At 31.3% G+C, this 14,819-nt stretch overlaps 4 protein-coding genes across 4 annotated transcripts, besides 1 other annotated feature; 3 read left to right on the top strand and 1 right to left on the bottom strand.

Moving 5' to 3' along the window:
* The first annotated feature begins 379 nt into the window (after positions 1–379).
* Positions 380–459: a mobile genetic element.
* A 249-nt stretch (positions 460–708) lies between these two features.
* On the bottom strand, positions 709–6,825 carry TVAGG3_0757730 (cilium movement involved in cell motility; the record flags this gene model as incomplete). The annotated part of the gene is made up of 1 exon (XM_001321711.1): positions 1,024–6,825. The coding sequence occupies one exon, from the start codon at positions 6,823–6,825 to the stop codon at positions 1,024–1,026; it is 5,802 nt and encodes a 1,933-aa protein (XP_001321746.1).
* A 766-nt stretch (positions 6,826–7,591) lies between these two features.
* TVAGG3_0757740 (armadillo (ARM) repeat-containing protein family) lies at positions 7,592–9,131 on the top strand (the record flags this gene model as incomplete). Its single annotated transcript, XM_001321712.1, has 1 exon — positions 7,592–8,845. One exon carries the CDS (start codon positions 7,592–7,594, stop codon positions 8,843–8,845), a length of 1,254 nt encoding a protein of 417 aa, XP_001321747.1.
* Positions 9,132–9,260: 129 nt separating this feature from the next.
* TVAGG3_0757750 (uncharacterized protein) lies at positions 9,261–11,734 on the top strand (the record flags this gene model as incomplete). The annotated part of the gene is made up of 1 exon (XM_001321713.1): positions 9,448–10,707. The coding sequence occupies one exon, from the start codon at positions 9,448–9,450 to the stop codon at positions 10,705–10,707; it is 1,260 nt and encodes a 419-aa protein (XP_001321748.1).
* Positions 11,735–12,194: 460 nt separating this feature from the next.
* TVAGG3_0757760 (uncharacterized protein) lies at positions 12,195–14,732 on the top strand (the record flags this gene model as incomplete). The annotated part of the gene is made up of 1 exon (XM_001321714.1): positions 12,195–14,732. The coding sequence occupies one exon, from the start codon at positions 12,195–12,197 to the stop codon at positions 14,730–14,732; it is 2,538 nt and encodes an 845-aa protein (XP_001321749.1).
* Between the last annotated feature and the right edge of the window lie 87 nt (positions 14,733–14,819).

Here is a 14,819-nt window from a genome sequence, read left to right on the forward strand (position 1 = left end):
ATTTGCAAGAATCTTTGAAAAGAATATAATATAGGTTCTATTTTTGTAAAATTTATCCAAATCATGTATTACATAAATTACGATTAAAACGATGAAAGAACCAAAAAGTGTGTTTTGTGTTTTGTTGTTGCGTGTTGGATGCGGGATCCTGTTATTTCCGAAATCGACAAAAAATTTGGAAATTTAATTTCCGAAATCGAAATTATATTAATGTTTTTAATATTCTTATATCAAAAGGATTAAAGTTCATTAAGAGAAAAACAATTCTTCTTCTTCAATCTATTGGCGCATTTATTTCTACACGCCAATAAGGAAGGGAAAATTATAAGACACCATGGTGTCTTCAAAACGCTAATTTTTAATATTTTTAACAACCCTAGTTAGGCACTATATAGGGATGCTATTTATCCTATTTTCATCCCATTTTACTGTTATCGCCTAGTGAATGTACCTTTGTTATCTCATGTACGGTAAGAATATTGCTGTGACAAACCAATTTTTTTAAGTTAATATTTGGAAAAACACGATGGATACATTTTAATATGCATAGGACATCTAAATAACAAACTTTTAGCGGCCCGCATTAACTTTGAACTATCTCTTTATTTGTTGTAAACCATACAATTTAAGAGAAAATTTTCATTCAGTAAATAAAAGTGACATAACAAACCTTCACCAGTAATATTTCCAAGATATTAATTTGTGGTGACTTAATCATGTTCATTGATAGCAATTTTAAAATAGAGATAGATATTACATTTAGTAGTCAATAATCAAGTTCCAAATCATTACGGAATTAAAAATTCTGCTATACATTAAGTGCCCTAAACAAGTTAAATATATTTCTAAAAGAAAATGAATAAAACAGTTTATTATTTAAATTTATAATTTGATAGGAAACTCTGGTGATAATCTCTTCTGGTTACATGATGATCAAATAATAATATAAGACCAAACTTTCATTAATTACTTAATTGAATTCTTGTGATTTTGAATGAAATTCAATTTTTCAAGAGTTTCATCTTAAATTGTATCCTTGCTAAGGTTAACGACCATTTCTTTACGAGCCATAGCAGAAATGATTGAATAATCGTGATACATGACCTGATACTTTGAAAATGCCGGAATTGCAGAGAAAGGAATCGTATGGAATTGTGGGATGGATGAAACAAGGAGGATACTTTCGCAGCCCTCTGGGAATTTGGCAACAATCGGCTCGAAAGACTTAGTTAATTTGTCAATAAATTCAATGAACTCTGGATTTGTAACTTTTCCAGCAATAGCGCCTAAGTCCTGCGATTGCTGTGGCTGAACAGGTTGTTTAGGTGGTTCTTGGGCCTTTCCTTTATCACCTTTCTTTCCTTTTCCTTTTCCACCGCGTGGTGACCCCCCCTTCTTTTTATCATCACCCCCTTCATTGGCCGGTGTCTCAGCAGCCTTTTTCGGAGGAGCGATAATTTGCTTAAATATTTCAACTTTGTAAGCGATTGTTTCCAAGTCTAACTTCAACAACTCTTGCTCGATTATATCCTTTTCATTGCTATAAGCAATAACAGATCCAATCAAGTTGTTTTCGTTCTGAGAAGTGTTGTCAACAACCAAAGCGAACAATTTCTTTTCCGTGCAAACTTTTCTGAATTGTTCGATGTCAAATTGAGCTTTCAAAAGAGCAGTGATACTTGGAACTTCCTTAAGGAATCTCTGGCATTTAACATACAAAGGAGAAATCTCTGGTCTGTGGAATTTGAATGATAATCTCTTATTTTCTTCAACAAACAATCTTTCTCTGTTTTCTGGTGGAGTATTCTTCTCGAGTTGATCGAATCTTCTTAAATAAGCACGTGAATTCTGTCCAGAAACAAACATCTGAACAGAACCTGCCGGATCACTTCCTTTGAGGATTCCAAGGAGTTCTATTGCTGTATCTTCAGCTTCTCTATCTTCATCCAATTCTATTAAAAGAGGGACCGCGTTCCAAAGGTATTTAACAGCATTTTGTGTTGTCACAACATCCTTTGCGATGATATGCAAACAACGACCGAGTAACAATTCCAAATGTGCATTCAATCTCTTGTTGATTCCTTCGATATTTTGGACACTGTTGAAATACATGATTGCCGAAGTTGCTGATAAATCAACTAATGGTTCTTGTTCCTTATCAATGAATTCATTCAAGATAGAATCATGGCTTCCAATGATTTCATAATCCAAACCATTTAATCTCATGTTTTCTATCTGTGGTCTATAACCAACAACTAAAGTTCCAAAGATATTGATGACTTCGACGTATCTCATTAAGATAGGAATAGATGCTTCAGCTCCTTTCTCTGATGCAGTTGCATAACTTGATTCCATTGCGTTGATGAACTGTATCATATCACGACCAACAGATCTGTATTCCAAAATGATGGCAGGGAATTTGTCTGTTTTGATCATTCTCGACAAATAACTCAATCTTATATCGATGGAAGGAATAAAAGAGTTCGGGAGAATGAGTTTTCCTGATATGGATTCGAAGAATTCTTTAGCATCATCGGCATTCATGAACTCTGATGCGTATTTATAGAGATTATAGACTTTGATTGTTTCGTTTATTGACATATCTTCTTTGACACAAGAATCAACGAATTTGTCAATCATCGCGTGAACGAAAGCACTTCTATTCTCTTCTTCATGACTTGTGAAAGCTGTTGAGAACCAATGCAACCAATTATCTAATGGCATTCCTTCTTCAGGTGCTGCACACTGTAATTTTTCAACAGCTTTGGAGAGATTTCCTGATCTGATATTGATAATTGCCAAACAAATGTTTGCTTCAGACATTGTTTGCGTGTCTTGAAGCTCTTCAGCTTGTGATAAAGCTGCTTCAGCAATTGTCAATGCAGGTCTTATATCTCCAAGTTCCAAAAGAAGGAAGCATTGTCTTAACAATGTTTTTCTTAATGGTAGTAATTCAGAAGGAGGATCTGATTGATATCTTTCAACTTTTTGGTTCCATTCCATTCTTTCGCTATCAGTAATTCCGAAATCTTGGTCATATGGCAATGTACTGACCTGATCCAATCTATCCAAGAACAACAAGAACGACATATAAATGATTTGTTCCAATCTGCTGTTGTGTATCAAAATCTTTGATATCAACATAACAATGTACCACAATGTCATCAAATTATATTCATTTCCTGTGTATTGGATGATTTGAACAGCTTCAAGAATCATGTTTGCGAAATCATAAGGGTTTTCAAATTCAGGACATTTGTGTTTATCAACTTGTTTCATCAGTTCTTGCCATTGAGCAATATTTGAAGGAATTTGCTTGAAATCTGTTGGTGTTTCTTCTTTAGGAGGTGGTTGGTTTGTTTTATGTTGTTGTGCGGTACTTTTACTTGCTCTTGCACTTCCTTTCTTTTTATCTGGTGTTGCTTCTTCTTCTATTGTTGTTTGGTTCATTTCAGCTATTGTTTGCCAGAAAGATTCACTTGTTTTGATGATATTATTTGAGCTTTCGTTGAAGATCGAAATATCCTTTGTTGTTTTCAGTCTAAACAAATCAATTTCAAACAATCTTTGTGTTTGGAACAAATTGTTTTCTTCTAAAAGAGCTGCATCTTTCGCTTTTGTCAGTTCTTCTTCAATGACTTCGATCTTTTCATCTTGTGTTTCAAGCCATTTTGCGAAATTCATAGCTGTTCTAAATCTTTCTGTTATGTCGTTCTCTTTAAGAACTTCTTCTGCCTTCATCAAAGCTGTTCTTTTAACATCGCAATCAGTTGCTAAATCAGAAACAAATGTCCATAATCGGCTTTGATATTTGGAATCTCCGAGTTGTTTAACTCTCAACATTTCATCGATTAAAGGTGTTTGAGATTTAGAACAATCAGCATTAGCAGTGACAATCAAGTTTAGTTCCCATAACTGGTTATGAACATTTTTATCTAAACTTGTAATTGCATCGTGAATAAGTTTTCTGCATTGTGTCCAATCTTTTTGGTCAATCAAAACTTGTAAATATATTCTAAATATAGAAACTCTCATATCATCACCGATTTGTATCTGTTTCGTCAATGACAAAGCTTCTGGAAGTATTTCTGATAGATATTGTCTGAACTTCGGGAAGTTTTCACCATCAGAAATTGTTGAACAGAAGAAAGACAAACTCAATTTCGCGTTATCAATGTTTTGAGCTTGACTGAAGTTAATTGCAGCATTTAAGAAGTCATTTGCTGCATCAACTCTCAGTTTATCCTGGCAAGAAAACTCTTGTAAGTCTGGTTGTATCAATTTAAGATAAGCAAAGCCTCTTGTGAATCTCGCCAATCCACAGTAATATAATTCATCAGGGTTATTCGGGGAAGGAGTTAATTCCAACATTTTTGTGGCAGAATCAATTGTTAATTGTCCTAAGTCGAGTTTATTAGATCTCTCACTCAATATTGCATATAATGCTGGACTTGAAAGGTTCTGCAATGATGAGTAAATCGACGATAATGTTTCACTTTTGTGTTGAACTTTTTCATTCATTATCGTTGCGAGTTGGACCAAAATTGATGTTTCTGGATCGGATTGGTTTGGCGGAAGAGCGTTTCGTCTTGCGAATATCTCAACGAGTCTGTCAACAAGAGCTTTCTTCTCATATATGCTTGAAACAACTGGTAAAGCTTTAAGAGCTGTGTCTTCAGCCAATTTCAGTTGTTTTTGTTTTGTTGCATCCAATGTTGGACCTTTCTTCTTTGCTGCTGCTTGTTGAGTGTTTTGTGCATTGGCTGCAACAGATGCTTGTGAAGCAGGAGGAGGTTCTGTGCAGATTTCGAGTAAAATTTGGACGAAATAATTAACAATTTGTCCAATCATTTTCTTTGCTGGTTCGAAATCGAGTTCAAACAAAGTAGTGACGCAATCTCCAACAACATCAACGAATTCTGTTGATCTCGCTGGTTCTTGTCTGGAAAAGAAGGAATTCCAGATAGCGGTTATCGCATTGAAAATAATTCTGGAATTTTTGAGGACTTTTCCTTTTGAAATTGCGAATTGCAAGAAAGAAACAGCATCTTGAGGTCTTGATGATGCAATTGCTGATGTGATTCCAGGAACAACAGATTCACATTGTATTTCAACAGCTGCATCATATTGAACGTTATCAAACTCGAAACTCAAAAAAGTTTTACAAGAATCAACAGCAATTTGTACTTGGCTTTGCGATGCTGATTTAATCAACTCAGACCAAACACCTGCGAAATGTGCTGCTTCTACTGCATCGAACTTTTGAGTGTCTTCTGGTTTGATGGCGTTCAATATTTCCAATGATTGGTTCAGAGAAGAAACAGTTGGTCTTCTGGACTGTGCGATAGGGGCATAAGCTCTGTCGAACAGATCAACTTGTTGTCCGAAAGAGTCCAAGTTTACACTCAGCATTTTGTAGAAAGGGAACAAAAATCTGTCGAAAGGATGCTGAAGTTTTGTTGGATGGTCATTGGAAAGATAATCCAAAGCAATTGCTTTTTTGAGTTGATCTAATGCTTTGAGATTATCCCTATCAGCTTCGAAGATCTTTGCCAAAGCGAAATGCATTTCTGATCGCATTAAATTCGCTTGGCTTCCGATTCTCGAAAGAATTTCAACAGCTGTCAAAAGATGTCGTTTTATCAATCCTGGACGATGTAAAACGTTCAATGAATGTGACCAAAGCATTGCAGCTGCATCTTGTACTAATACTGTGTCTCCTTGTGCTTGTGCAAGTGACATACAATGTGCACATGTCGAAACAACATCGGCAATTTCATCAGGAGACATTTGTTGGTCTAAAGCAAGTTGTGCATTAATTAGAATGGCATGGATACGTGCTAATGCTGCACGGGCTCCGGAAGCACGTTGTGCACATTCTTGGGCTAATTGTGTCTGTCCAAATTGGGCTGCAAGACGGCCAATTTCGCCTGACAAAATTTCAAAACAAGCTGTTTCTTCTGGAACGTCTTTCTTCGTATCTAAGAAGGTCGTACATATCTTAAAGGCTTCTGCAAGGTCTTTAGTTTGTGTCTGATTGTTGGATCTGGCTCCTTGGTATAAAATAACTGCTTTTTGTAATTGATCATTCATATCCATCTTAACTTTCAATAAACCACCTGGAGACTTACGGGAGAAGTGCGTAAGGAGGTGTAGTAATGAGAATTTGAGCATTAAATTGTCGGCTGGTATCATTGTAAAAACTTTTTGAATTTGCTTAGAAGCGTCATCAGATTTTTGGTTGTCGTCAAGCAAACAGCCATTCAATAAGGATAATGCAACGTAAAGACGAGTAGTACTGTTAAATTCTCCAGTTACTAATTGAGTTTCGAGAAGTTGAAGCGCAATTGGGGTTGCTGTTTGCAAATAATGACGTAATTCGGATGGGAAGAATGGAAGAGAGATTTGGTAGAATGTGAAAACAGCACGAAGAGTTAATGGTTGATATAATGTTGTTGATTGGATACTTTTAAGTGCACGTGTAATAAAATCGATTGCTTTGAGATTTAAATCAATTGCAGCTTGTCCACGATGTTGTTGTCCTCTCCAATTGTTGATTAATGATTGAATTATTTGTGCACGAACTTGAAATTGGTTCATTGGTTCTTGTAAACGATTATACGCCAACACCATATTCTCGGCCTTATCAACAATATGCTTTTGAATTGGAGGTGGCAAATCAAATAGTCTTTCTGCAAGTAATATGAACAAATCTGAAGAAAAACCTGTAGAGGATGGTGAAGTAAGCTTATTATAGGCATTCAACAGACTTTGTTCTGTGATTTTCGTGTTACTTGTCAGGAGAAGTCGAAGAGATTGCTCCATGAAGTAACGGAATAATTTTCTATCGTCCTTCAAAACGAGATTTCCAAAATAAATATAGATTTTGTAATTCATTTCAATCAACCATCATCTGGAATGTTAGAAAATAACTTAAAAATTCATTATATCGATGATTCAATTCTTGATATTGACAAACTATTGAGATTTCTACCAGGACTACCAAATTTAGGTAATGCATATTGATTATGTATTAATAGCATTATAATTGGTTTTCATTACACAATATTGAAACGAAATTTCTGTCAATGTATAAAGAACTAGATTAAAAATGATTGTAATTACTTTGCTTATCATTATTATCGCTATTTGAAATAGTTTTATATTGATATTATGTTGTTTTACATGTAATGTATTCAATATTAAAGGTTTGTAACAAAAATATAGTGATACGTTATCGGAAATTCAGACTTGATACCATACTTATCCTTCCAGAGAAAGAAAGATCCATTTGTAATTGCCAAAATAATTTTATTTAACTCAATCATCATCAGTGTATCATACATTCAATAAAATTTGTACAATATATCAGTAACAAATCCTGTAGTTTAGTATAGTTTATGATATCTATTCATTCTTCTGAATAATTATCAATGAATTTCCTGAATTCGTTAAAAAGAGGTAGAAAAACGACTTTCCAAAATTTTTAACGGAAGTATGTTTCATAATGCCTCATATCTGAGAGGGAAGTTCCCTTTCATGTAAACTATTCAATTCGAATGATGCGATTTTTTTGACAAAACCTTTTCGAATGTACAAAGAAGAAGAGGCTACTTCCAATGAAAAATCAAAGGATAGAATTAATGAAAATACCGATATCCTTGGTTTTTTAATACCTTTCATTGTAGATTATGAAGATATCAACGATTTAGAAAACCATTTAAAAGATTTGGACCAAAATTGCATTAAATCAAGCGAGATTATAGATACATTGCTGTCAAAGTCACAGGAATTTGAAGATCAGCTTCCATTTTTAAAGGTAACGTTGAAATTACTAAAACTTTGCTGCTCAGAGACTTTCAAGGGAGGATATCCATGCATATTGATCGAATATATCGAATACAACCTACAAAACTTCGAATCTGCTGAAAATCTTCTCTTAATATTGAAAATTTTGAAAAAATTACTCAAATTATCAAGCCAAGTTTCGAAAATATTTACTAACCTCACCATTTTCCATCAAATAATGGCTCTCGGTGAAGAAATGATTGAAAAAGATTGGATACAAGTCAAAAACCAAATTTTGAAAATTTTGTCACTTTTTCTAAAAAGTAACAGTTTTTACAGCGAAGTATTGATTGCTTATGGTGAAGAAAGTGCAGTAGAACTCTTAGAGAAGATGAAATCCCTTGCATTATGTTCATTTTCCATTGAAACTGCAAAGAATTGTTTAGAATTATTATCTTCAGGAATTTCATTGTTTATCTTCGGAGATTTGTTCATTGATGATAGTATTATCATAAACCTCTGTGTTCTGATCAATAATGAAGAGTTAAGACCGAAAATTTTGAAATATTTATCTTATTCAGCAAAAAAAGTTCCAAATTTTATGGTCAATGACTTAATAATGGATTTAGATTGCAGTAAATTCGATGATGATATGTTAGTCTATTCATATAATTTGATTTCGAACGTAATCAAAGAAATTCAAGATGAAAAAGTTCTTTCTGTCATTTTTAATTCGATTTTCTTTAATTCTTTGATTAATTTCATCGGAAATTGCAGTTTAAAAGTGCAAATCAAGCTCTGTAATGTTGTTTCGTTGATAATTATTCACAAAATCGATTATTTCGATGAAACAAAATTTACTGAAATTTGTCAATTTCTTTGTGAAAATCTTGATTCATCTGATAACCAATTTACTGTTATTTCTGCCGTTTCTATCATTTTCCCCAAAGTTGAGAAAGATGAAGCCATGATTTCCGCAATTGAAGATTTAGCTGATGATATTGATAACGAATGCAGTGACTTGGCATTCGAACTATTATCATCTCTTGAAGAATAAATTTTTAATTTTAATTATTCTCTTTCATAAAAAAAAACTCAAACGACAACAAATCCGAACAGAGTGGAACAACATGCACTATTGTTAATTTCTTGGAAAATACGTTCAAAATATTAAGGTTATTGATGGCAATGTCTTTGAATTTGAAAATTAGACGACTGAAAAATTTAAACTCATTAATTATCGAATTGTTATCGATTATATAACGTATGACAATGAATATAGTGGTTTTATACTGACGATCATTAATTTACCAAAATGCGGTTCTTTTTCTCGAAAATTTGCCATGTCAATGAAAATTGTCTAATTCGTTGGAACATTTGGTTACAAATCATTTGATATTTTTAATTCAATTTCAGAAATTAAAAAAAATCCGATTATTAACAAAAATTGTGGAAACATAAGACAAATGTATGATCATTATAAAACTAGAAAGAAAATATTCGATTGAATAAAATTTGGTTGATGAACTTTAAAAAAAATTGGATATAAATAAACTCTATTTTGCGTTTACATCTCTTTGGTAAATGTAAACTTCAGAAAATTAACTTTGATCGTAATTTGAATAAAAATTGTGACCAAAAACCATTTAGAAACTAGTGATGATTGCTAGACGTGCTGCTGACAAATGGGAGCAAATATTCCATAATACACATGAATCAATCCAAATGGCAATACAGTTCGAGAGTGCTCAAAATTTTGACAAGATCCTTGATAGATTAAATAAATATTGTCCAGGTTTGCACTACGGATCAGATGGAAAGTATATTTTCAAAACAAATAACAAGGTATCAGTATATAAACTACCTGATCAATACAATAATCTTGCAGAATTATCAAATTTAATGTTTTTTAAGCATACTCAGCCATTGGATCAATCATTAATGCAGATTGGTATCAACAAAGATGCAATGGTTTTGAATATCAATCATATAGCAAGTGATGGTATGTTCCTTCATAAAATCTTCGATGTTATTAAATCTGAAGACGAAATTACAACTATCCCTCAAATTGTCGCAACTGAAAAACAATTTGAAAAAGAAATCAAAGAATACACAGGAAGAAAAATCCCATTCTTCTCTGTTGATCATTCATTAACAAGAATTCACCCGAAGATCAAACAAGAATTTCATTCAAACATGAAATCAGCTAATAATCTTTCATATACAGATAGCAAGAATTTAATGACAACCAAAATCAATGGCAAAGTTTCTCAAATGACAGAAAACTTTTGGATTTCTGTAATCTTATCAACATTTGCGTTCAATGATAAAATTGATAAGGCAGGAGCTTGTACAATGGTTAACTTAAGACCATTTTTGCAATCATTCAAAGACACAGAGGTTACTTGTTCTTTTTCAAGTGTTGCTGTAACATCAGATGTTTCGGAATCTATGGAAGTTTCTGAGTTAATGAAGTCATTAAGAAAGAATTTCGAGGAAAGAATTAAGAACAAAGAATATATTGGATTCATCAAATCACTTCCTGATGAAAATACAATATTTGATACTTTCCTAGGTTTAGGACTTGATATCTCTCTTATTCAAAAGTTCAAATTGAATGATAAGATGAATGATTTGTATATTGGCCTAAATGAAGCTGATTTTGGATTTTCAGATCTGCTTTCAATCACAGGATATTCAGTGGAAAAGGATGGAACTAATAAAATTATGAGCAACGTTAAATTCTCACCAACGACTCTTGGTGAATTAGAAGGAAAAGTTCTTTCAAGATCAATCATCTTTGGTCTTGAAAGTATACATCCAGATATGACTGTCAAGAAGGCGGTTGAATTGCTCCAAGAATATCAGAATGGACTTCAAAAGACATTAGAAAGTCCTATTATCAAATATTTAGACTAAAAAATCAATTTTATATTCTCGAGTTTTCATAAGTGCAAAGTTCTCACAAATCGATTGGATTTATCGTAATGATTCCCAGTTAAGACATACTCCTTCGGCTGTTAAAGATATTGCATATACGAAATATTTTGTTGGTACAAATGTGTTCAAATGTGCATTCATGCATGAAAATTGGACTTGTTATTTAGTAGCTCATTTTCTTGAAATATGGACAACTTCATCATATAAAATTGAAGTGAAATTCTATTCAGATTCTTGCAATATTGTTGTAAAGAAGAATATTGAATTCCTTGAATGTTTGATTTATGCAGTTGACCATCAAAAATGGCCATCGAGTGTTGATTTTGATATTATTACTTTGGGCAAAATGTTAACAGAGAAATAGTTGATCGAGATCCTAAAGTATCTATTTTAGTTGCATGTAATGCAAAAGATTTTCTTGAAAACATGAAGAAAAACATCTCTCAATCAAAGATATGTAGAGATGTTAATGCCAACTGAATAACATTAATTAAAGATATTTTGTCAAGAATTTTTTTGAATGAAGGTGAAACGATAAACAATGCAAAAACGAATTTTTAAATTCAAAACTTTGAAAAATCGCTTTGACAATCAATAAGACGATTGAAATATTCCAAGATGAAGGCCAAATATTTCAATATTTACACTAAAAAATCAAATCTTAAATTTCTCATTAACAACAAGAGTTTCTTTATGAGAAAGATTAAAGCATAAGATTATGAAGAATTTTTTGTTATAATAATCTCATATTTAGAATCAATATGCTGAATATTATGACTATTAACCTTAATTTTTAAAATTCAAATAAAAAACGGTTTTCAAAATTCTGATTCGGTTTTTGTTATGTAATTTTATTTAATGATATAAAATTGATTAATAAATTATTTTTAATAATCTAACCTTAAACTTTCAATTGATCAAAATTGAGAACATGCCAACCCACCTCATTGGATCATTGAAATCTTCTTCATGAAAATTTGATGGAATATTGAAAGCTGAAAGGAAGAACTATATCTATTTTTGTTTAATGTTCTTTAACAATCTTCCATTAAAATATTTAAATTATTAGTAAATATGATATGATCTTCAAAGAATTTATTTTCACAGAGTTTTCTGTTAATTTTGAAGTTGATTTAGAAGACTTTAGTACAAATACTTCATTATTTGATGATTTCGAATTCAAAAACTGCTACTTCAAAAGAAATTCTAGTCATAATGACTACATTATTAATATTACTAACACAGATAAAATTGAGCATCTAGTTTCAGTTGAACTGAGAAAACGAATTGACAAAAGTAGATATAATATTTCTCATGATGATTCTATTCTTACAATATATAACGAAACTAACACAAAAGTCATATCAATTAATGCTAAAATCGCATATTTTCAAGAAAACAAAGATTTTTTAATTATAAAATTATATCATCAAAACTTATATTCAAATACATCATACAATTTTACAATGATTAACTCAATAAAAACATATGAAAAAGATCCTTCTTTGGAAGTTATCATTTCAAATCACAGTATTTCTCAAATAAGAGATGAATATTTGGTCCAAATCGATGGATTTGTTGAAAATTCTATAAATACAGATCGAATACTTGAGTTGCATTATTGGATTGATTCAAATCATCAACAAGAAAACTTATTTAATTCTAATTACATCAACATTAATCCAAATTATCCATTTTCACATAACATTCGAATTGATAATCAAAACAACGAGTTTTTTTCAATTTCATTTGCCTGCATAGATCAACATCAAATGATCTATAGTAATAAAATTAATTATAATTATAGTCTTGATAAAACATTAGATCTCAAAAATAAATTACATGATGAAACGGAAGATTCTGATCCATTTATTCCAACATATAATAAATTTATTCCATTAGGTGTAAAATTTTTTGAAACAGATTTGAAAAAATATGATGCACTCCCAGTTTTTAATTCCACTCTTTTCAACTCAGCACATATAAAAAGGAACATACTTAGAACTAATGGTACAGCATTAGAAATTATTAGAGCTGGTAAGAGAATTCCATATAGACAGGAATTTTGGAAAGTAAATATAACAATTGATAATGGAGTATGGAGGTGTTTGGGCATTAACTACACTAAAGATATTGATTTCAGCACCAATTATTCTGTGAATTATGAAAAGATAGGCAAAAATTTATATGCTCCTGTTGATGTACCAATTAATGAATATGGACTTGGTGAACATTGCATTTATTTTTATTTTCGTTATGAACACATGGATGATCCTATGAATAATTTTTCTAGATCAATAAAAGTATATTTTGAAATTTTTAGACCAATATTAATTCTTTCTGCTACAACACCAAATACATCTTCAAATGGAAGTAATAAACAAATACAATTCAAAGTTAAATTCGATTATTCAATAAACACTGATTTCTTGTTCAATTATACACTTGATTCGTTACATACACAATCAATAAGTATTTCTTTATCACAAGAAATAGAAGAAAAAACATTCACAATGGATGTGCCAGACCTTTCAGTTGGTCAACATCACATCGATTTTAAAGATGATATCAATGAGTATTCAATCCCATTCGAAGTATTTAATGAAAAATCTCCTGAGATTGAGTATTCAGAAACAACTACACAAGGAAATCCAAATTCTCACATTAAAGGAATCAGTGAGACAGTATCAATTAATTGTAAATATCGAGATTTAGATGGAAATGGGAAAATTTATTTCAATTATTATTTCGATAGCAATCAACCAACATCGATTTTTGTATCAGACCTTACAAACACAAATTGGATATCATATTCAAAAACGATTAATATTGATGGCTTAACAACATCTGATTCAACAATTCACTCATTAACGATTTTCTTTTCTGATGAGACAAATCATAAATCAGCATTGAAAAAGTATTATTTCAAATATGTTCGAAATCATCCAGTCTTAAGTTTTGTTCAAAGTCCTAAGAGTTCTTTCACATATCAAGTTGATAAAACATTAGATGTTAATCTTCGATATTCAGATCTTCGCGGAAGTGGAACATCATCAATGATTTATTATTCATATGATAATAACAATTATTATTCACAAATAAAAACGATTTCGATGACATCAAACCAAATAACAACATCATTCTCAATCGGATTAGATCAGTTTTCAAAAGAAATATCTCACACTATAAATTTCAAAGCAATCAATTCATTTAATGAAGAAACTGCTAATATTCCGCATCAAATCATAATTAGCTATTCCAATCCTAAATTAACAATAACAACTCCACCTTCTTCATCATACACAAGGAATATAGATTATTTCATCTCTGTTTCAGGAACTGTTCAAGACACAAATCTTGGAACTATTGTTTTGCAATATAAATATGATAACAACGATGTATTCAATACAATTGATAGAATCACCATAACTGGAACAACACAAATTATATCATTCTCAGCAAATTTATATATTGATAACGCTATGACAGAAAATACCCATTCGGTCACAATCCGAATTATTGATTCATATAATAAAATTCATCAATTGAATCCATATTCTTTCACATATAAATATCCTAAACTGGATATTCAGTTTATCGAGAAATATGATGTAAATAGAGCCCCAATATTTTTTCGAGGATTTAATGATACAATAAAAATCCCAGTTATTGTTTCTTATTTTACTGAAGTCCAAAAATTATTTATAAATTATGTAATCGAAAATACTAACTATATCGGTCAACAGGAATTATCAATGAATAATGAAATATCTCGAGCTACTGAGATCCAATTTCAAGTTCCAAATACTTATGAAGAAAATAAATATAAGATCAAAATAAATGTAGTCGATAGTACATATTTTAAGAACTCAAATGAACTCTATTATTTGTTTAATTATACATGTGCTGAACCATTTAAACATAAATTTTGCACTCAAAATTACAATATTTATCTAATGAACAAATTAGGTTTAAATACGGCTTTACTACTTGGATTTGATTGAATCTATTTGCTCTAATTTTCCAAACATCATTTGTAATAAGGTTTAAATATGGCTTTATTACTTGGATTAAACTAGATTGAAATAAAA

This window comes from Trichomonas vaginalis, chromosome III (assembly GCF_026262505.1).
Source record: "Trichomonas vaginalis G3 chromosome III, whole genome shotgun sequence".
Taxonomy (NCBI): domain Eukaryota; phylum Parabasalia; order Trichomonadida; family Trichomonadidae; genus Trichomonas; species Trichomonas vaginalis.